We start from the raw sequence: 22,074 nt of genomic DNA, 5'->3' as shown, positions 1-22,074 counted from the left end.
ATTGGAGAACAATATTAATGATACGCCTACGTTTCTAATTCATTAATTAGAAACATGAAATTAATTAAAAATATAAATTTCTATACTGTAAATATTTCATTTGAATAAAATATCCTGTCTAATCAGTGTCTGAAACCAACTCACCCTTACTCCTTGACAGTTTTCTGACTGAGCTGTCATTTCAATCCAACTAATCGAAATTTGTATTTTTAGGTACGAATTTTACATAAAACGACGCAATTCATCAATAAAACCATTTAGCATAACGATATTTAGGAGTTTTTGTGCTATAGTAATCCATACATTGTAACAACAATAATCACTATTTAGGTTAGCCGTTCGTACTTATGTAACAATAACAGATAATTTTGTCAAATTATCCTGCTAAATAGTAAATCATTACGGTCTTTTACACTAATTTCAGTTAGCATTACTCTGTGGGAGTCAGTATAAAAGTTTATATGTGTCTAAAAGTGTTCAGAGGGCTGTGCGAAAGTGTTTGAAAGGGGTTGTGTTTGTGCAGAGAATGCTGCGCCAGCCGCTGTCTCGGGCGCTAGCGCTGACCGCGGCGCCCCGTGTGGCTCCGGTCGCGCGCCACTACGCCGACCAGGTCCAGAAACAACCGGAGAAGATCGAAGTTTTCATTGACGACAAACCTGTTCATGTCTTCCCTGGCACCACTATATTGCAGGTAAGGTGCGCCAACTACGCATATGATTATGCTGTAGAAATATTATGGGATAAAAGCACCTAATGCAATTCTGAAAATTAAATTTAGAATTTGATTTTTTACAGTATTTATCAGTATAAATGACTGAAGTACCTGTACCTTTTATAATGTACCTGTGTTCAAACTTTTGAATAAACGTTTTTATTATTATTATTATTTATTAAGTATAAGCATAAAGTTTGTTGGTCTAGATTTAAACTATTCACATTGTCTTAATGTGACATGTGAACATCATAAATAAATAAATAATATATATATATATATATATATATGTATATATATATATATATATATATATATATATATATATATATATATATATATATAGTAATATTAATTAGTTGCTTCAAGCAATGTTCCATACTTCTGCTGGGAACTACCTTAGGTAATGTTTATAAAGACTAGAACCACCTAACTTAATAAACATGAAACACCTCACACCAAGAGGTGAAATCAAGAAAATAATGAATTATATATATATATATATTATTATTATTATATTATTTGATACACTAGCAGCTGATAGCTGATGCGTGTATATCACTGCACTTGTTGTTCTATAGTTAATGTTTATATTTTAGTTTTAAATGTTTATCAAGTCTGTTTTTGAAACTGTTCACTGAGGGAGCACTTATCACTGTTTCTGGTAGTTTATTCCACTCGCGTACGACACGGTTTGATAGGAAGTGCTTCCTAGGATTGCTTGTGCTGGGAACGCGAGTAATTTTCAAGCTGTGGCCTCTAAGACGGTGATTCTTACTCATAACAAACAGGTCCTTAAGTTCAGGTAAGTCATAATAGTCATGTATGATCTTGAATGTTTCGATGAGGTCACCACGCTGTCTCCTTTGCTCCAGGCTTGTCAAACCAAGGCTGGCAAGCCTTTGGTTGTAGGGCTTATTACGTAATCCATAAACCATCTTGGTTGACCTGCGTTGCACCTTTTCTAGTAAAGTAATATCCTTCTGGAAGTATGGGCTCCAAATTTGGTAAGCATATTCAAGAAGAGGCCTTATGTATGTCTTATAAAGTTTTATAAACAATGAGTTATCAATTGTCTTAAATGATTTCCGTATTAGGTATACTAGTGAGTTGGCTCTTTTTGTTATTTCGAGAATGTGCTTATCCCATTTCAGGTTGCTTGTTATAGTGACTCCGAGGTCTTTTTGCGAGTTTACAGCGTCTAGTACCTGTGTACCCATGGTGTACGGTAGTTTAGGATTTGTGGGCCCAATATGAAGAACAGTACATTTATTTGAATTAAGTGACATGAGCCAGTCATGTGTCCACCCTGTGATACGATCTAAGTCTGCCTGTATAATATTGTGCGAGATCAGGGGTTTCCCATTATTTTCGTGTCATCCGCAAAAAGTGACAGTTTAGATTTGACAACAGACTTCAGATCAGTGACAAAAATACCAAAAAGGATTGGACCTAGGACCGATCCTTGTGGGACACCACTAAGCACCTCAATAGGTTCAGACAGCTCCTCCCCTACTCTGATTCTCATTTTTCTAGCACTTAGAAAGTTTTGGATCCAGTTTAGTAGACGTCCACGAATCCCATAATGCTCTAGCTTACTAATAAGCCTCTTAATAGGTACCCGGTCGAAGGCCTTTTCATAGTCTAAGTAAACCACATCCGTTGGAAGGTGTTCATTCCAGTTTTCCGTCCAGTAATCAAGGCAAGTCAAAAGATTAGTAACCGTTGACCGTTTGGGAATAAAACCATGTTGTTCTTGAATTATGATTTGCTCTTCAGATAAAAATTGTCTAATATGTTTAGCAATAATCTTCTCCATTGCCTTACATGCAATACTTGTTAAACTTATTGGTCTGTAATTGGCTGCAGTGAGTTTGTCGCCTTTTTTATATATGGGGGTAACGGTGGCTTCCTTCCAATCAGTAGGTAATGTGCCCGTCATAAAGGACAATGACATTACATATGACAGCTGATCTCTTAGCGCGCGACTACACTTCTTCAAGAATATTGCCGGTATGCCGTCTGGACCCATAGCGGTTTCATCTTTAAAGGTGTTTATTGTTTTCTCCACCACTTGAGGAGTGAATTCGATCTCTTCTAAAGATCTCAGCACTTTTGAAGTACTGACTGCCGGTATTGGTACGGCATCTGGTTCCATAACAAAGGATTTTTTAAATTGGTTAGCAAAAATGTTTGCTATTTGTTTACTATCATTCACGATCACGTTTGTGGTCTCGTCGCGCAATGACGGAGGGACTGAAACCTTTGATGTCAGGCTTTGTCTTATATAGCTGTAAAAGCGTTTTGGGCTGCTTAACACAATAGTCCTTTCAAATTCGACCCTTGCTTTTCTCACCTTGTCAATAATTTGATTATTAAGTTTTCTGTAAATCCTGTAATTGTCTTCTGATTTATCAAGTTGGTATAATTTCCATTTCATCACTTTCTGGTTAGTTAATTTTAAAATATCCGGCCCAATCCATGGTTTGTTAATATTAGATTTACACTTTCGTTTTGGCGGTACTACCTCCGTTATAATATCAATCATTCTGTTTTTAAGTTGTGCCCAGGCAGATTGACAATCAGTTAAATCCTGGATATTAAAATTTGATTCTGTTATTAACGAATTTATCTTATCAAAGTCTGCTCTGAAAAAGTCTTTGCGTTGTTGTTTTAGTGCCGTGCTCTGTGTGTGGTTGATCTGAAACTGTAATGTGGTTAGCAAAACCATATGATCACTCTTACCGATTGGCGGATGGTGAACTATGTTGTTGCAGAGTCCTTCTTCATTGCAAAGAATTAAATCCAAAAGAGACTCTTCATTATTTCTTTTCCGTGTCGATTCTGTCACAAGCTGTTGAAGATTAGTATCGACTAGGATTTCTACAAACTGTTCATGTAAAACATTGTAACCATCAAATTTCTCTAAAGGCCAAGTAATGTCATATATATATATATATATATATATATATATATATATAATTCATTATTTTCTTGAGAACTAACTCTTAAAAAATGACTTAACTGAAGTTACAAAACTTCAATCCACACTGTGTGCTTTATATTTTAGGCTGCTGCAGAAGTGGGCGTAGAAATCCCCCGTTTCTGTTACCATGAGCGGCTGGCCGTAGCCGGAAACTGCAGGATGTGCCTCGTAGAAGTAGAGAAGTCCCCCAAGCCAGCCGCAGCTTGTGCCATGCCTGTCATGAAGGGCATGAGGATCAAAACCAACTCAGACTTGACCAGGAAGGCCCGTGAGGGTGTCATGGAGTTCCTTCTTGTGAACCATCCCCTGGATTGCCCCATTTGTGACCAGGGAGGTGAATGTGATCTCCAGGATCAATCTATGGCTTTTGGATCTGATAAGAGTCGCTTCACTGACATTCATTTCTCAGGAAAGAGGTGAGAAGTTATTACTTACACTTTTGTATAATTTTACTTTCTGAAAACCTTTTTTTTTGTAAAGCCAGTAGGCAGTAGCAATATCTGATTATATTAATACGAAATTGCTTAGAGCTAATTTATGTTTGAATTCAAATAACTTTTGGGGCTAAAACTTTTCCTTCTGCTGGTTTTCATTTGGGCATAACTCTTTATTTGTAAAATAGGTAAATTTAATGTTCTTCCTACTCAGAATGACGAGCCCTTTCCATCCTACTAGGTAAAAAAAATTGCTCCAAATTTAATTTTTCCACTTTGTTACCATTTTTCAAACACTTTGTATAGTGGTTGGTTACAAAGTGGAAAGTATGCAAAAAAATAGAAAATTTTTGTCTCTTGTTTTTTGGTTAAGATCGAAAGGGCTCGTGATTATGAGTAAGAAAAACATAAAGTTTTTTTTTGTTTTTATTTTTTAACTGCTTGTAACTCACTTGCTAAATTGTAATCATTAGGTATACTTAATTATAGTTTGTAATATATTTTAGCTAGGTAGTATGTAAAAGCCTTGAACTGTTTGAATGTTGCTGCACGCCTGTTATTGGTGCATAAATATTATGGGTGTCCTCTATTGTCACATTATATTCTTGGAATTGTTAATGTACTGTTTGTGTGTCGTTTATAAAAAAAAAAACCTACCTTAGAAAAAATATTTTTGGTGATTGTTCTCACGAAAATGCCCATTTCAAGCTTTAACCAAGTTTAACCACATGCTTATGAGGTGTCTGTGACATCGTCACAGTATGGAGCAAGTTACCAAGTAGGGTTTGTAATAATTGTAATGTCTGTATTGCATTTATTATTATTGAATGAAATGGTTTTCAAATTCAGTATTAAATTACCTGAATAACAAACAGATTTAGGCTTAAAGGCTGCTTATCATTACCAAATTAAATGCCATTCGATTTTAAATCTTACCAGGATACAATAGGATATTACATGCAATGAGGAGGCACACTGACATTTTATCCCGCCAGGTGGCGCCTGTGCAAGTGTCTACGGCGGCGCCTGTGCATGTCACTGTCATTCATACAGAGAAAAAACATATCATCTTCTCGCTCTCAAGTATGAAATTCTTTATCTGTGCAATGCAAGTGCAAAGGACTAATAGGGTGGCGCCATCTGTCATAACTTTTGAGTGTGCCTCCCCATTGCATTTCATTTAGTTTTCTGCTACTATTATACTGTACTGACAGGCAACAATGATTTGTATAGTTGTGCTTTGAAATAATAAGTATATAAACAGAAAAGAAAATAAATTTAAAAGTGGAAAATGTCTGCCCTGGGTGAGACTTGAACTCAAGGCCTCTGGATCGATACTCCAGCGCTCTGCCAACTGAGCCACCAAGACTTCAACCAAGCCAGCGAAATTTTCCACTACTAAGGTCAATGGGACCCGTAGCGACATCTACCGTAAGAGTGTTAAACTTCTTAAACGGCAACTGGAGTTCCAAGTCATATTGGAAATTCACCAGTTATGATGCGCTAACCATGCTAAATTTAACTTCTGATTAGCAGAAACGTCTGCAATCGATGCCGTTAGGCTTAGAATAAATTTAAAAGTGGAAAATGTCTGCCCTGGGTGAGACTTGAACTCAAGGCCTCTGGATCGATACTCCAGCGCTCTGCCAACTGAGCCACCAAGACTTCAACCAAGCCAGCGAAATTTTCCACTACTAAGGTCAATGGGACCCGTAGCGACATCTACCGTAAGAGTGTTAACGGCATCGATTGCAGACGTTTCTGCTAATCAGAAGTTAAAGAAAAGAAAATCTTCAAATATTTCTAATTTTACCTAAATTTCAGTTTGTTTTTAGTGAAATCCTTCCATAAAACATGATTTATAAGTAAATAGTTTTCATTTATTTAGGTATAAATCACGCGGTGGAAGGTTGGTTTTGGAAAGAAACAACTGTATTCTCAGTTCTCAGTAGTTCTAAGTTGTCTGTTTTAGATGATGATTCTTCCCAAAAAGAAAACAAATTTCGTCTGTCACACCATTTTAATACAGTGCTTTTCCCTGCTAGGGCTGTCGAGGACAAGGATGTCGGGCCTCTCATCAAGACCATCATGACGCGTTGCATCCACTGCACGCGTTGCATCCGGTTTGCGTCTGAAGTCGCCGGTGTTGACGACTTCGGCACGACCGGCCGTGGTGGTGACATGCAGGTATATACATAGTTATTCTTTATAAGAAATGCATGATAACTATTTATATATGGTAATAGGAGCATTGATGTGTTGTAAATGTCAGGTCAGACAATGTCACACATATTAGACAAATGTATTATGGGACCTTTGTAAGGCTTGATAAATATTTGTTTGTCTCGTTAGGTCGGCACATACGTGGAGAAGATGTTCCTGTCTGAGCTGTCGGGCAATATCATTGACCTGTGCCCTGTCGGTGCCCTCACCTCCAAACCGTACAGCTTTGCGGCCCGGCCTTGGGAGACTCGCAGGGTAAGAAACATTCTACATTCAAAAGAATGCAGAGGTTTACGATTTTAGTTAATGCTAGTAGTGAACTGTAATTTCAGGGACTTAATCAATTTAAATTACAATGATTTCACTGTTTATATACCCTAAGAAAAGCGAGGTTCATTTGATATGTAATTGTAGATCGACTCCGTGGACGTGTTGGACCCCCTTGGCAGCAACATCGTGGTAGCCACTCGCACCAATGAGGTGCTCCGCATCCTGCCCCGAACCAATGAGGTATTTTATAATTTATAAACATACCTATTTTACTTACGGTAACGATCGGTCATTCGGCGCTGTCACTTTTTACTTCTTTGACAGGCCGTTACCGTACGCCTAGGTACCTAGTCTGTTAATTTAATATTTCTTTTTTTTGATGAATACTTTTGCTGATTAAATTGTATCTCGTTTTTTAATGCATGTTAATTATAAGATGTAATGTTTTGAAAAGAAGTGGCCCGCCGAGTTTCTTGCCAGTCCCATAGTGGATACCCCCTCTAACTGAGGGGGGACTGAAATCTTCTCGAGGCTGAGGCGTAGGGTTAGAGCCGGCGTAGCTTTATTTGACGTTCATAAGCGCATTGTAATATGCCTACTTGGAAAATAAATATTTCATTTCATTTCCTGAATGACGAATTGATCGTCAGTGAGCCCTTTTCGGCTTTTATATTGGAAGTAAGAAAATGATCTAATCTACAAAAATCTGTCAATATAATTTAAACTTTCCGTGAAAAAGAAAAGTCATTAATTTAAATAGCATATTCATATAATGCCTCTATTCATGGTTCTTTTTCGCTAATCTACGTCTTATTGTGTATGTCTGGGTTTTACATTCATTTTATCTAACAGTTAGTTTCCACATGTGCAGGAGATCAACGAAGAGTGGCTATCGGACAAGTCTCGCTTCGCCTGCGACGGTCTAAAGCGCCAGCGCCTCGTGACGCCGATGCTGAAGGACTCGCGCGGCAACCTGACTCCCGTCGAGTGGGAGGACGCTCTGGTGGAGGCTGGTCGTGCGCTGCAGGACTGCCCAGGAGACAAGGTAAAACTAAACATGTTCAGTTTACAACTAGGGAACAAATCAAATTATTTTATTAAATATTTTTTGATTTGTTCTTTTTTCAAGTAGTCACACTACTATATATAAATTATAAATTGAAATAGATATCATACACGAAAGAAAAAACGGCAAGGCCCACGTCTTTACCACTGGGCGGGCGTGTGGTCTAGTGGTAAAGACGTTAGCCGCGTAAGCTGAAGACCCGGGTTCGATTCCCGGCTCGGCCACCAGTGGGTCTTGCCGGTTTTTCTTTCGTGTATGATATCTATTTTAATTTATAATGTTCAGTTTATTTACTTACAAGGAGTTTAACGGAGAGTGGCGGTGGGACAAGTTTCACTTTGCTTGTGTAATGACAAGTGAAAAGTTACACCCATGTTTCATTTTCCAGTGACCTACGCGCCAAAGGGCCAAATTGTCTAAAATTCTTATGAATCGTGTCACGCAATTTTCACATAATACGTTTGCTGGCTGTGAGACTTACACTATACTATTTTTTAATCCTCCAAGTAAAATGAATAAGTTTGACGTGTCATCGTAGCTTTCGAACGGATGAACAGATTTAGATATCGTTTTTTTTGTTTGAAAGCAGAATTAGTCAAGAGTGTTCTTAGCCATGTTTCATGAAAATCGGTCCACTTTATCGGGGGTTTTTCAATTTTATTTTTTTTAGCTCCTGGTAGTGGCCGGAGCGCTAGCCGACGCCGAAGCCCTCGTGGCGCTGAAGGACCTCGCCAACAGGCTCGGCAGCGAAGCCGTGTGCACCGAGCAGAGCTTCCCCACCGCCGGCGCCGGCACCGACCTGCGCTCCTCCTACCTGCTCAACACCAGGATCGCCAGTGAGTACCCGTCTCGTCGCCTGACCGACATCGCTACACGCTCGGTTGAGAGGCGGCCTGCTCTTAACTATAAGAGTGTCTCAGAAAACGTAACCGTGACAACCAGTGACAAGGATAAGTGGACTAACCCTGTTTAGAGTGGCAGTGCAATATTAATGACTGCGAGGAATGATCTAACCACCCCAGCCACTTGAGTATGGGAGAAGCATGATTAATTTAGTTTGAGAATTTCTGCCTTCGTTAAAATTAATAAATATTCGGACCAGCTCAAAACATTTCAGGATCAGGTAAAATTTGTCGATCCATTTTGTAAAATGCTGAAATGGCATAGAGCTTAAGTGCCAGCGTGGCGGTTAAGACTATCGTCACTTGACAGTGATAGTGAATAAAAGAACTAAGGCAATGACAAACTTTCGAACCTTTTGTCCGCGCGTCAACTGTATTCTCAGTAGTTCCAAGTTGTCTCTTTTAGTTAGGATTTAGTTACTAAGGACTTTTCAGTTTTGCGTTTCCTAAGCATGTCGCGAAGATCTACAGCTCCCAGAGCCACTACTTTGTAATAATTTGAGCTATATTTTTTTACACAGACGTTGAAGAGGCGGACTTAGTGCTCCTCGTCGGCACAAACGTCCGCTTCGAAGCGCCGCTGCTCAACGCGCGCATCCGCAAGGCCTTCATCCATCGCGACACAGATGTCGCCTTCATCGGGCCCAAGGTCGACCTCACCTACGAGTACATTGTAAGTTTATATTTCACGGTTTTTTTTTTCTAGATATGTTCATATTTATTTAGAGACCATGTATTCTTAAATCCGCAACGCATGCTTCTTCAGGTGAATACAAAGTTCGTTTTTAGCTACAAACTTCGTCAAAAAGTAAAATAATGGAAAATCTGCAACATGCATTGTCAATAAACTAAACCTAAAAGTACCTACGTAAAAAAACACACCTACAACTCAAAAACACCCTGCAAGTCGCCACCAACAGGCAGCGTGCCCAAAAGGCTGGCCGCATTGCCTCGCTGAATGGTGATGCTTATTCTCTGAGCAAAATACTGGACAGCCCTTTTGTCACCCGTCACATCTACCAAACGAGACGCTCTTAGTCCTTTTGTACATGATGACGATGATGATGATGATGTGTTCAGATTTGGCAACTGTTTGCGCGTACCAGTCAAATTTCCATTTTAGAATGTTATACATTACACCAATTTAAGTTTTAAACTAATAACGATAACTATTAATGCGTCTGAGATATATTATCAATGATGTACTTTTTTCCTATAGCACGTTGGTGACGACGCCTCAATCGTGAAAGACCTCGCATCAGGCTCGTCCTCTCACGCCATCCTCAAGCGGTTGGAACAGGCAAAGCGGCCCGTCGTGATCCTTGGCGCTGATCAGTTGAAGGGTGCAGAGGGCGCTGCCTTGCTCGCGCACACGCAAGAGCTGGCCTTGAAGCTGCAAGATAAACTCGCTGATAAGGAGTGGAAGGTGGGTGACCAACAATAAGACCTCTTTTGTCTCCAAGCAGCTAGAGCAAGCGAAGCCGTCCGTCGTGATCTTAGGCGCTGATCAGTTGAAGGGTGCAGAGGGTGCTGCCTTACTCGCGCACACACAGGAGCTGGCCTTGAAGCTGCAGGACAAACTGGCTGATAAGGAGTGGAAGGTGGGTGACCAACAATAAGACCTCTTGTGGCCAAACAAGCAAAGCGGCCCGTCGTGATCCTTGGCGCTGATCAGTTGAAGAGTTAGTTGAAGCCTAGGACCTAGTACTAGCGCATAGGAGCTCGGCTTTAAGCTGTAGGACAAAGAATGGACGGCGGAGTTACTAAAATAATGAGGTTTAGAACTATAATGCTCATGCATGTTGTCAATTTGTATACCAACTTAAGAATGGATTCATGGTTAGATTATGTATCATGCAAAAATTGGCGCAGTCGGTAGGATGAACGTAAAAATCCTTTCGTATTTTTCACAGGACACTTAACTTGTCTTTCATTATCAGATACAGAATTTCGTCGTAACACGAAACAAAGTAGCAAACATTCTGATTTTATATTGTGTTCAGGTCCTGAACGTGCTCCAAAGGACCGCGTCGCAAGTGGCAGCGCTCGACATTGGCTACCAGCCCGGTGTTGACGCAGCCCTGGCTGCCGGACCGAAGGTTGTGTACCTGCTGGGCGCCGACGCAGGGGTCGTCACAAGGGACAAGTTGCCCAAGGACGCTATTGTTATATACCAAGGTGAGGGTAATAGTCAGACCGGAGGTTGTGCACCTTCTGAGCGCTGACACAGGGGTCGTCACGCGGGACAAGCTGCCCAAGGATGCTATTGTTATATACCAAGGTGAGGGTAATAGTCGGACCGAAGGTTGGGTACCTTTCGGACGCTGACGCTAAATTTATAACTCGGCGCAATTCTACCTTCCCTCCCTGGTAAATTAAAAATGACTGTCTAGAAATGACGATTTGGTGAAGAGTATGTACGTCATTTTACAGCCTCTTAAAATTCACCGGCACTCTATATGGCCCTAGACCTCGTCAAGTGTGCGGCGTTAGCGACACTTGGGCTGCATCGAGCAGGTGGCTACTGCTCGAGCAGCCCCACTGGCAGGGTCGCCATGAATTGTGCGGCGTTGGAGGCGTTACGGGAGAGTAGTGAAAGACGTGACTGTCCAGTATAGAATCCTTTATTAAAGTAAATGGTTTCCCTTATATACTATGTTAGTTCTTTGTTCATGTGCAGTTATGTGTAAGATTGACCTTGACACAGTTTAATAGAAAATATAATTATAATTAAAGGAATATAATATCAAGTTACAGGCATATCGGATTACAGATGCAGGTGCATTACAAGGTTATTGGAAATGTACAATGTAGGCCAAGGTTAGCTGATGCAACGTACATACCTATCCTTCGTGGGTGGTCTATGTACGTATGTGTGTGTGTGTACCTACACCTCACTTGTCAAGCGGAAGGAGATCACTGTTGGTCACGATCCTCAGCCACGAGGGAACGACTGAGAAGAATAAAATTTGCCTTTTCGTTTCGGTTTCGTTTTGTGCAAATACACTAGGTTATAACAATTATATCATATACTTATTTGTTAAGGTCACCATGGTGATGCCGGCGCTGAGATCGCGGACATCGTCCTGCCTGGCGCCGCCTACACGGAGAAACGCGCTACCTACGTCAATGCAGAAGGCCGCGCTCAGCAGACACTACCAGCTGTGACTCCGCCCGGCAAGGCGAGAGAGGACTGGAAGATTATCAGGTATTTGTCACTACTTTGGTGTCAACATCAGCAGCAATGACAACGGGCGTGGCATGCACGAGAATCGCGCTATTTGCTTTAACGCCGAGGGCCGCACGCAGCAGAACCTACCAGCTGAGACCCCGCACAACGCGAGAGAAGACGAGGGTCGGAGCCAACAGACTACCAATCATACCACCCGGGACGCGAGTACAAGATCAACACTACGGGTAAGCTGGTGCCAAGGTAGCAGACATCAGAGCACCAAGCGCAGATGCGGCGAAGATAGCTATCTGAATGTCAGAGGCTGATTCAACTCCTTATACGGATGTCGGATATAATGGTCAAATGTTACTAAGTAGGCAGAACACATGAAACTACTAAAGCTTCAGTGCCACTCTTGGCAAATAAGGGGTTGAAAGAAAACGAAACTGTGACATTGCAGTGACAGGTTGCCAGCCTCTCGCCTACGCCACAATTTAACCTACCTAACCTTGTTCTGCCTACCCCTTTATGGGATACAGGCGTGATTGTATGTATGTATGTATGTATGTTACTAAGTCTAATCTACGGCGGCGTTTTAATGATAGCGTCTGTCTCTTTCAATCGCTTGTTGTTACAATCACGTGAATTGGATTGGATGGACTAGGTTATTCTCTTGTTGGCGTTCCTTTTATAATCTTTCTCTTTTATGCACGTGCCTAGTCTGCCTAACCTGTCTAATAAGTGATCGTCAGTAGACCTATCTTGTTGCAGTAAGTTTCACAAACACACACTTACATTTTGTTTCATTTACAGAGCCCTATCGGAGGTGGTCGGCGCGCGGCTGCCTTACGACAACCTGGACGAAGTTCGCGCGAGACTCGGCGAGACGAGCCCCGCTCTGTTGACGTACGGCGATGTTCAGGCTAACAACTACTTCGCGCAGGCGCGCGCGCTCAACCAGGTAAAGCATCATAATTAATCTGTTTTAAACCGCCAAGAATGTCATGGCCGCTGTACACATATGGCCAACGGTTCCACCAACCCCCTTGGCCAAGCGTGTAGAGGGCTACTTGGCCGTAAGTTGGCAGTTGGCGCTTGCGCTTGCCGGCCAACCGATTGGTGTCGGTTTTTTGTCCACACATCAAATGGCCGCTGTACACATATGGCCAACGGTTCCACCAGCCCTTTGTGAAACCCCTTGATGTGTGGACAAAAAACCGACACCAATCGGTTGGCCGGCAAGCGCAAGCGCCAACTGCCAACTTACGGCCAAGTAGCCCTCTACACGCTTGGCCAAGGGGGTTGGTGGAACCGTTGGCCATATGTGTACAGCGGCCAAAAGGATCTTGGCGCCAATGGCCAACTGCGTTTACACGTTGGCGCTTCATTCAGTTGGTCGTCAGCCGTCAGAGAGGACAGTAGTGAAATATTTACGAAAATAATAAGTTTATCTATGCCAATAATAGTGTAGATTTTAGGAAATAAAATAACCTTGCAAATGTATTTCCTAAAAAAGATAAATGTTCTTATCAGAATATTCAAAAAATTGTTAATATTTCAAATAATTTAATTTTACTACGGGGTTATTATTTTTTAATCAAATTTTTCTGACAACGTCTATGACCTAGAATTTCCTAGACTTTTCCATTCCACGTCCATCTTTCATGAAGAGCCAATGCCTAGTGATTGGTTCGCCAATGTGTAAACAGCGGCTCTTATCTTGGCCAAGGGGTTTCACAAAGGGTTGGTGGAACCGTTGGCCATATGTGTACAGCGGCCGAGCGTGGCAAGCCGAATGTCGGCTTTCGTATTTCCAAGAAGGTTTAGCCATCTCCATACTTCTCTTGGACGTCTTAGACGATTATTGCATTATAAAATACTAGCTTTTGCCCGCGGCTTCGCTCGCGTTAGAAAGAGACAAAAAGTAGCCTATATCACTCTCCATCCTTTCAACTATCTCCACTTAAACAAATCACGACAATGTCGACAATTCGTCGCTCCGTTTTGCCGTGAAGGACGGATAAATAAACAGACACACACACTTTCCCATTTATAATATTAGTATGGATAAAGATACATTTGTAGTTAAAACATTCAATACTGATCCCTAATTCCCTACACCTCTAACCACAAAGTTATAAAATCCCGAGTGGGATGTCTGAAGTATTAGATATTTAACCATTTTTGCTCATCGACAAAGGAAACATTGTGCAAACCTCTTAAGATATCTTTGGACTTGTCTGTCTTTTTCAACAGTTGTTGCGTTGATACACAATTTAATGTCGTTCATTCTACACTGACCCTTAACCCTCTAAAAGCCTCATCAGATTAATTTTAACTTCTCGCAGTCTCTTCAGACAGTTGTTACGTCAAAATAATAATACGAAAATTTAAACCTTCGTATCGTTCTAAACTGCCCCTCTCCCCACAGAGTCTCCAAAAACCAGTCTCGGGCAAGCTGGACGTGCAGCTCAAGTCGCTGGAGGATTTCTTCATGACGGACGCCATCTCGCGCGCCTCGCCCACCATGGCCAAGTGCGTGCAGGCCGTCATCAAGCAGAAGGCCTCGCCTTATTAGACACCAGCGTGGGTATTTTCTATACTTATTTTGTAGAACTTGGACTTACACATTTTTGAAGGAAGAAAAAATATTTAGAGCGCATTTTTGATCAGGGAGAAAAAAGGTTGGCCATGCCAGTGCCAACACATTTTATTTTTAGTCCAGGCTAGTCTGTGGCCAAGAGTAAGCCCATTTATAATTTTAAAAAAAGAACGGGGATAAAATGGTTGGCTATGCCAGTTGTAGAAATTTTGAACAGGGAGAAAAAAGATTGGCCATGCCTGCTGATGAACTGCTGATGAACACATCTTTTAACATAGATTTAAATGCCGGCTGAATAAATAAAATTTGGGCGCCAATGTTACGGTTTTTGTCCCAACGGAGCAGAGCAAAGATTGCGGCACTAAAATATAGTAGATAAATATGAAATTTTGAATATTTAGGAATATTTAATATCAATAATAATCAAGTTATTATGCACTCTTAAAAGTTCTATATAAAATAATGTAGAAAATACCCGAACATAGACTTTGAAATGCGGCGTATTAAATAAGTATATTCCTGATATCTACCGCTTGGTTGCTGTATTTATTAATTGTTTTATACAGCAATCGAGCGGCAGATATCTCCTAGGGTAATAAAATAACAAATTTTTATTTTGCCTTTCTGCAATCATTTTTTAGACGAAAATACTTCAGAAAAGCATCTTATAGTTGAATCTTAACTCGCTCTTTTTTATTTACGAACAATTTTATTAAATTCGACTATGTACATTGTGATTTTGAAGCTATTTATTTTCTTATTGTAAGGATAAACTAGTGTTTTCAACTTTCCAAACTTTCCAACCTCAAATAATATATCAAGTAAATCATAGTAAAAGGGATCGAACGAAATGCTACTAAGAACGGATATGTAACAACAGGTTATTGTATTGTATATAGTAAACAATTGTAGCATAAAATAAATGTAGTATAATGATTGTCGAAATTTTATTTTATTTCATCTCCTTTTCCAGAACTAAAAGCTTTTGAAATTTAAATTCAAAGATTTGGAATTTGTAGCTCCTTCAAATTATTAGTTTTGCAGTAACTCTGAAAAAGATAACAACACACTGATAAGTTCATCGCTATATGTGTGAGCGACGTTGCGATTTTTGTAAACGCTATATATGAGCACATCTAGTACAGCAATAGAGGGCAAGATGATTCAGAACAGGTGACTGGGGTAACTGTTACACAATAATTAATGACTTTCTTATAGACTATACAGCCTGTGCCGAAAGAGGAGATTCCTGGAATGTACTGGTTCCCTTAAACCCCAGTCCACGACTCCTTTCGCATAGACTACAATTATAGTCCCCTATATAGCTTAGCGTTGTCTTAGCGTGTGTTAGAGCAAGATGGTTAGAGGAACTTCGTTCACCAGAGCTATCTTTAATCTTTAGTATTGCAGGTACCTCAATGACTTTCTGTACTGGCCGCTTATACACGGCTTCCTTCAACGCGGCGGCGGCGTGCCGAGCAAACTGCTCATGCGCCCCTTTCGTCCCTGTCCAGCCGCCCGGCAGAGTTTGGCGATGCTTCAGTGCGTCTTGCAGCGCGGTAGATGGCGCTAGGTACTGAGGTCGTGGCGGAGGAAGGCGGGAACCTGAGTAAGTATGTACATTGTTGAACTAATTTATTAAAAAAACTTATTATAATGTAGTTTTGATAGGTTGATTTTTAGGCCGCGTTTCCTACTAGAGATGACTCTTCGCATAGCGAGAGAGGTCTTTTTTAAGAACCAATACGCGACGCTAACTCGACAGCATTATATTGGTTTTTAAAAGACATCCTTCGGTAATATTCTCAATTGCAGATGAGCGTAATAACAACGAAAAATGAAAACACAGCCTTAAAAGAAGTGCGAGATTTGGGCTATTTACCAATCTTTTATATAGCTATAACAAGTTGCAAAAGGAATGGCGGCGAAACTTATCAGACACAATTCGCTCACAAAACTCAGAATAGAAAGTCTAGTAACATTTTTTGTATGATTTCTCACCTTTGAGTGAGGCTATTTTGGCGTCACGTTTCCCTCTCCTTGTGGGTAGAAAGCTCTGTTTGTCGACGCATATTTTCCGCTGATACTCTTCACATTTCTGCTGGCTTGGCAGTTCCGAGCATTGAGCTTGAGATATTTTCATACTTCGTTCCTGTTCTTTTTTTATTATTTCTTCTTTTTCCTTCTTCTGCAATCTGTTTATACGATGGAATTAAAACATATTTTTTTAATATAGAGAATTTTGATGGGTACCACGGCGGGCGGTCTAGTGCATTTAGACGCACACAGGACGTTAGCTGCGTAAGTTGAAGACCCGGGTTCAATTTCCGGCTCGGCTACCAGTGGGCTTTGTAATTTTTTTTTTCGTGTATGGTATCTATTTCAGTTTATAATTTGTATATACTCGTAGTAGTGTGCTAGTGTGGGTACTTGAAGCGACAAATAAAAAATATTTAATAAAATAAATTGATTTGTTCCCTAGTTCCACTTTTAATGTTCGGAAACTATTAAAAAAAAAACCGGCCAAGTGCGAGTCGGACTCGCCCACCGAGGGTTCCGTGTACAAACTTTCTTTCAAACTACCTAGTAAAAATAATCTCATATTTTCATATAACTCTAATGACTTAACTAGAAGACAAAAGTATAGGCACTAATGAGTATTATAGTGTATAGCGCCATCTCCCGGTCAATTTGCTAACTAATTTGCTCGACCTGGTTTTTCAGGGATAACTCTTTATAATGTTAACCAATTTAAACAGTTTTTACTTTATTGGACAGAAGATGGTTTACGTAACATCTCGTTTTAATTTGAAGTACGATATACATCCGCAAGGATGGGTAAATTGAAAGTAAAAATCTGAAAAGTTTTTTGTGAATTAAAAAAAAAGTATTCAAAAATACAAACACGATTATATTTTTCCTGTAATATATAGCATAAAAACAATGTTTACTAAAATTTTCATAATTTTTCGTTGGTAAACTTCGGAGATAAGGGGGGGGGGGGGAACGGTATTTTTTTTACATTTTCCTTCAAAATTCTTTTTTTTCCACAACAAAAAAATTATAAAAAATAGTTTATTTACGTTCAATTTGAGCTCTTTCCAACGATACCCCACTTGACCTAGTAACTTGAAATTTACAGTTTGCCCCCCTTTCATTTTGGCCATTTTCTATAATTAAAATTAATATATTTAAAAAAATTATACTTTCTATTTGTAGAGGTTTATAATGTTCACAACTATTCCAAATTTCAAGTTGATAGCATTAGTAGTTCTCGAGATATTTAGGAATGTGACAGACGGACAGACAGACGGACAGAGTCGCACCATAAGGGTTCCTGTTGTACCTTTTTGGTACGGAACCCTAATTATGGGTAGGGTCAAGTTAAAAAGTTATTGAGTATGGACATAAAATACATACCTTTTCTCTAACCTCCGTACTCCTCTGTCAATAAAATCGTTGTATTTTTTCTCTCCTTCTTGTTGGAGTCGTTGAACCAATTCAAAGTTTTCCTTAAAGTGGCCGGTGTCATGTTTTTCTTTATGCATCTGTAAAATATTGTTGATCTAATGTACCTCGAGTCAAGTTCTTGTCGAAATAAGAAGCTCCATGTCATCATCATCCTGTGATATGATAACTTCTATAAGTATTGTAGTATTCGACTGTTTGTAGTTTCGGCATACGTAAAGAAACATGTCTCTGTCCAAATTGCGGTTTCGGTGCAAAAACTGCCAAGAAAGAGTCTAAAACTTGCAGCAAACAATGTTTTTAGTCAAACAATCATATGGATGATTGCAATCTCTAAAATGGAAAACTAACACATTTAAATTTTAAAATTGTACTATACTTGATCGAAGATTTGTTTCTCCTTCCGCCGGATTCTGTCCTCGTACTTGCACCACAGGTCAGCTAGCACTTGATCGAGGGCCTCTCTTTTCTTTCTCCACTCTTTGATGACTTTGTCTTGCTCTTCATATATTTTATCAGCTTCCTTATCGATGCAGGGATCGTGTTTCTGAAAATATAGTTTAGCTAACAATGTTGTTGTAGAAGTTGTAGAATATCTCTGTTGACGTAGTAAATTCTAACCCCCTTATTCATAAACGTACACTAAAGTTATCAAGCCGATAAAGTTCGTTGGTCCCTGTCCGACGTGTTGGTGCTGTGATAGAAAGGGACAAAGGAACTTTATCGGCTTGATAACTTTAGTGGACGTTTATGAATAAGGCACTGGTCCCACCGCGAGCTAGTAAGCTATGGGGTACGTATCACAATGTCTAAAGTTAAAAAACCTAACGTTAAATGACCTACGTTCAAAATACCTAAAATCAAAATACATAATGGTGTTTCGACCGATATTCAAAATACCTAAAGTTTAAAAAGGTGCATATTATAATGTCTAAAATAAAAAAAACTAACGTTAAATGACCTACGTTCAAAATACCTAAAATTAAAAAAACGAACGTTAAATGACCTACGTTCAAAATACCTAAAATCGAAATACCTAATTATTAAATCCGAAAAGCAAAAATGTCTAATAAATGGGGCTTAAATAACCGGTTTACCCTTGAATCGTCGACAGCCAATTAATCGAATATTATTTCAAAGACAACGTTTCAAATAATTTCATTTCATCGACAGTTCATATCGTAGAATGATCAATACAAGTCAAATTAAACCGTGGACTTTTACTTCGTAGATAACTTATTCCGAGTATACTTTATATCGTGGTATTTTGTTTTGTGTTTTTTCATTTCATTTTGTTTTACATTAAATAAAAATTTATTACGCGTAATATTATTTTAATTGTGTAATTGTGTATACCTAAGTATTTCTATTGTTAATTTTTCTAAAATTTTACAATTTGTAAATTATTTGTTTTTATGTTTGGTCACAACTAACGTAACCTTCTTTTAACCTAACCTAAACCTATTTTAAAGATCGTGCGTTGATGTGTAGGGTCGCAGTTCTAACCTAACCTAAACCTACTCTTTAAACTGTTTGTTTTTGTGTGTGGTCACAGTACTAACCTAACCTAAACCTAATCTGTAAACTGTTTTTGCGCGTGGTCACAGTTCTAACCTAACCTAAACCTACTTTAAAAGCCGTTCGTTGTTGTGTAAGGGCGGAGTTCTAACCTAACCTAAACCTACTCTAATATAGGATTTAAACCAATCGGGTTCCCTCTATTTGGCATACCTTTAATTGTCCGAAACGATTTTCGCATAACAGACTTCGCATAATCGATTTTCGACGAATATTAATTAGGCAGAAAACTTATTTGACATAATATAAAATAATACTAATATTACTTTGTACGAACATGAGTTCGCATAATACTTTTTACGCCGATTGTTTTTTATGAATAACATTGATTTGCAAAATTGTATTTAGAATATTTCTTAAAATCAGAATAACCACCCATACTAAATGCAGTCAGGAGAGTCGGTTAGGTTAGGTTAGAACTACGACCTCAAGAAATACAATATTTTGTTAAGAATGCAGGAATGTCGGTTAGGTTAGGTTAGAACTGCAACATCAATATAGTAGTATTAGCTATGATAAAAATTCTGCGTGATAAATTTCGACTAAACAATGTTTTGCATAAAACCACTAGACGAAAAACCTTTATGCACAACATATATTCGAACAAACAAAAATATGCCTAGATAAATTATGCGTACCTAACTATACTATGCTTAAAATTATTACTTCAATATACCCTCCTTTACGCTCGCGGAACCTACCCTACTACTTCGGTATTTTGACCGGTTAATCATTTTAAGTATTTTGACCACAGGGTATTTCAAATTTTGGTATATAAAATTTAGGTTACATAGTTTTTGGTATTTCAAACATTAGGTATTTAGTCCAATAGGTATTTTAAATTTCGATAATTTCTGCGTAGGTGTAACTTGCTTAGATATTTAAAATCATTAGGTATTTTGGTTTTAGGTATTTTGAACGTAGGTCATTTAACGTTAGGTTTTTTAATTTTAGACATTGTGATACGTACCCAAGCTATGAGCTATCGGCTATAAAAACGAACAAAAGATAAGCACCCCCGTGCAAATAAAAGAGACACGGCGATTTTAATAGCTCACCGCTGGGCGAGTAACTATAAACATCGCCGTGTCTCTTTTATTTGCACGGAAGTGATTATCTTTGTTCGTTTTTGTAGCCGATAGCTCATAGCTTACTAGCTCGCGGTGGGACCAGTGCCTCAGGGGGTAAACCTTTTAGGTTACACGGATGTTAGAAATGAAACACATGCGCTCGCGTTGAAGCCATTTAATGCACTGACTAGCTCTAATTGTACAGGAGCGAAAGAGACAATGCGAACTAACCTAACAACGGACTAAGGCAAAACACTGAGTCAAGAGTAACACTTACACGGAATCCTCATACTTATTGCCTCGAGTGACATGAACTAGCATTCTAGTTCATGTGACCCTACCCTATCTGATCTTATCACAGGTACTATCAGCTGCAAAAGTGCATGGAGAAATTATGAACGAACCTATTGCAAATTTATGGAGTAACTTACCTCCTCTGCAATTTGTAACTGTCGAAACTTTTCTATCAATGCTTCCTCTTCTAGACGACTCTTTTTCTCCATTTCAGCAGCTCTAAGAGCGTCTTCCATTTTCTTGTCGGCACTGCAATTTACGAGAAATCTTAAAATAAATCAAATAAATTAAGTATTGATGTTTGGACAAAAAACAACTGAGGGTAATTTTAAGACTGTCTTGATAGCTCGTTTTCAATCTCACTACTTACAATACTTAATATGTTGTAAAAGAGCCCTATCACAGAACCTCTTTTTTGTGAGGTGTCCATAAGTGTACAATTTTGAGGATATCTTACATCATTTTATTGCATTCTGCGTCTTCTCTTTCTTTCTTTTTCTTAAGAACTCTATCGTTCTCTCCTTTTTCAAATTCAGCGTACATAATACTGTCGACTTTTAATTTAGCTTCTTCTATCTTCTTTTCCTTTTCTTGAATGTCTTTATTAAATTTTATTTGTATGTCTCTTTCTTCCAAAGCTTTCGATTCTGCCAGAGCACTGTTATAAAACTTGTTTTTCAGTTACATTCTAAACTAAAGTTCGTAATATTTATTTGATGTGTAAATTACTATTAATCAATTTGAAATTTTAAATATTAGCACCACAGGACTCACCTCAACAATTCCCTACCATAACCAGTTCTATCAAAAATCATATTTCTAGCCTTTCTCACGTTTTCAGCAACATTATCCCGTTTCTCCTTCTTATAGAAAGCTTCGAGTTCCTTCATTTCTTCCAAATGAGCTTTTTTGTTCTTCTTTATTACTTTATTGATTTTCCCTTGTGAGGAATCTGGCCAGGTGCTGGTCCATTTTTGGGATTGTGCGTTCATAGCTTCGATGTCTACGTGGCATGGCGTTTTATGTTCTGTTTCTGGGTTGGCCTGGTTTTTAATCCTCTCCCATTCTCTTCTGGGTATCAGTAAAGGCGCGAAGCGCCCCATGATTTTTTAAATGTTTTATTTACAAATTAAATGTGTTTTCCGAAGATATGTCTGAAATTAATCGTCATTGAAGTATTGTGTGTTAATCTATGTGGCTCTGAATTTAGATTGATATACTCGTTCATGACTACCTACGTGCTACATAAAACTAGCTAGGGTTGGCAAGCTTACTCTGCAGCGTATCATAAACACAT

General features: G+C 39.1%; 3 protein-coding genes across 4 annotated transcripts in view; 2 read left to right on the top strand and 1 right to left on the bottom strand.

Moving 5' to 3' along the window:
- The first annotated feature begins 139 nt into the window (after positions 1-139).
- Positions 140-15,312, top strand: LOC125231459 (NADH-ubiquinone oxidoreductase 75 kDa subunit, mitochondrial). 2 transcript variants are annotated; one of them, XM_048136929.1, is made up of 14 exons: positions 140-213; positions 524-691; positions 3,783-4,114; positions 6,178-6,319; positions 6,485-6,610; positions 6,770-6,865; positions 7,497-7,670; positions 8,362-8,527; positions 9,115-9,266; positions 9,813-10,019; positions 10,597-10,771; positions 11,639-11,801; positions 12,579-12,726; positions 14,197-15,312. In XM_048136929.1, exons 2-14 carry the CDS (start codon positions 527-529, stop codon positions 14,341-14,343), a joined length of 2,193 nt encoding a protein of 730 aa, XP_047992886.1. In that variant the 5' UTR covers positions 140-213; positions 524-526; the 3' UTR covers positions 14,344-15,312. The 2 variants fall into 2 exon arrangements, with proteins under 2 accessions (XP_047992886.1, XP_047992887.1); XM_048136930.1 differs by having other exon boundaries at positions 207-330.
- Positions 15,279-22,001, bottom strand: LOC125231460 (RNA-binding protein 25-like). The gene is made up of 8 exons (XM_048136931.1): positions 21,552-22,001; positions 21,235-21,435; positions 20,915-21,026; positions 18,215-18,382; positions 17,788-17,915; positions 16,369-16,562; positions 15,782-15,972; positions 15,279-15,416 (listed from the first exon to the last, which is right to left on the bottom strand). Exons 1-8 carry the CDS (start codon positions 21,878-21,880, stop codon positions 15,366-15,368), a joined length of 1,374 nt encoding a protein of 457 aa, XP_047992888.1. The 5' UTR covers positions 21,881-22,001; the 3' UTR covers positions 15,279-15,365.
- The window catches only part of LOC125231458 (reversion-inducing cysteine-rich protein with Kazal motifs), a 66,391-nt gene continuing 60,193 nt past the window's right edge, over positions 15,877-22,074 (top strand). Inside the window, exon 1 of the mRNA XM_048136926.1 lies at positions 15,877-15,980. The gene's annotated coding sequence lies outside the window, so the exon portion shown is untranslated. The remainder of the gene's footprint in view (positions 15,981-22,074) is intronic.

Source organism: Leguminivora glycinivorella, chromosome 11 (genome assembly GCF_023078275.1).
Source record: "Leguminivora glycinivorella isolate SPB_JAAS2020 chromosome 11, LegGlyc_1.1, whole genome shotgun sequence".
Taxonomy (NCBI): Eukaryota; Metazoa; Arthropoda; class Insecta; order Lepidoptera; family Tortricidae; genus Leguminivora; species Leguminivora glycinivorella.
The sequence above is the reverse complement of the archived record's forward strand: the minus strand, read 5'-3'. Positions and strand labels throughout refer to the sequence as shown.

Excerpts from the sequence above, each read along its gene's own strand:
- LOC125231459 (XM_048136929.1), top strand. The coding sequence starts at position 527 with ATGCTGCGCCAGCCGCTGTCTCGGGCGCTAGCGCTGACCGCGGCGCCC. Across the intron at positions 6,611-6,769 it reads GGCCTTGGGAGACTCGCAGG|ATCGACTCCGTGGACGTGTT; the intron begins GTAAGAAACATT and ends ATGTAATTGTAG. Across the intron at positions 6,866-7,496 it reads TCCTGCCCCGAACCAATGAG|GAGATCAACGAAGAGTGGCT; the intron begins GTATTTTATAAT and ends CCACATGTGCAG.
- LOC125231460 (XM_048136931.1), bottom strand. The coding sequence starts at position 21,880 with ATGGGGCGCTTCGCGCCTTTACTGATACCCAGAAGAGAATGGGAGAGG. Across the intron at positions 17,916-18,214 it reads AGAAACAAATCTTCGATCAA|ATGCATAAAGAAAAACATGA; the intron begins GTATAGTACAAT and ends AATATTTTACAG. Across the intron at positions 15,973-16,368 it reads CAAAATAGCCTCACTCAAAG|GTTCCCGCCTTCCTCCGCCA; the intron begins GTGAGAAATCAT and ends ATACTTACTCAG.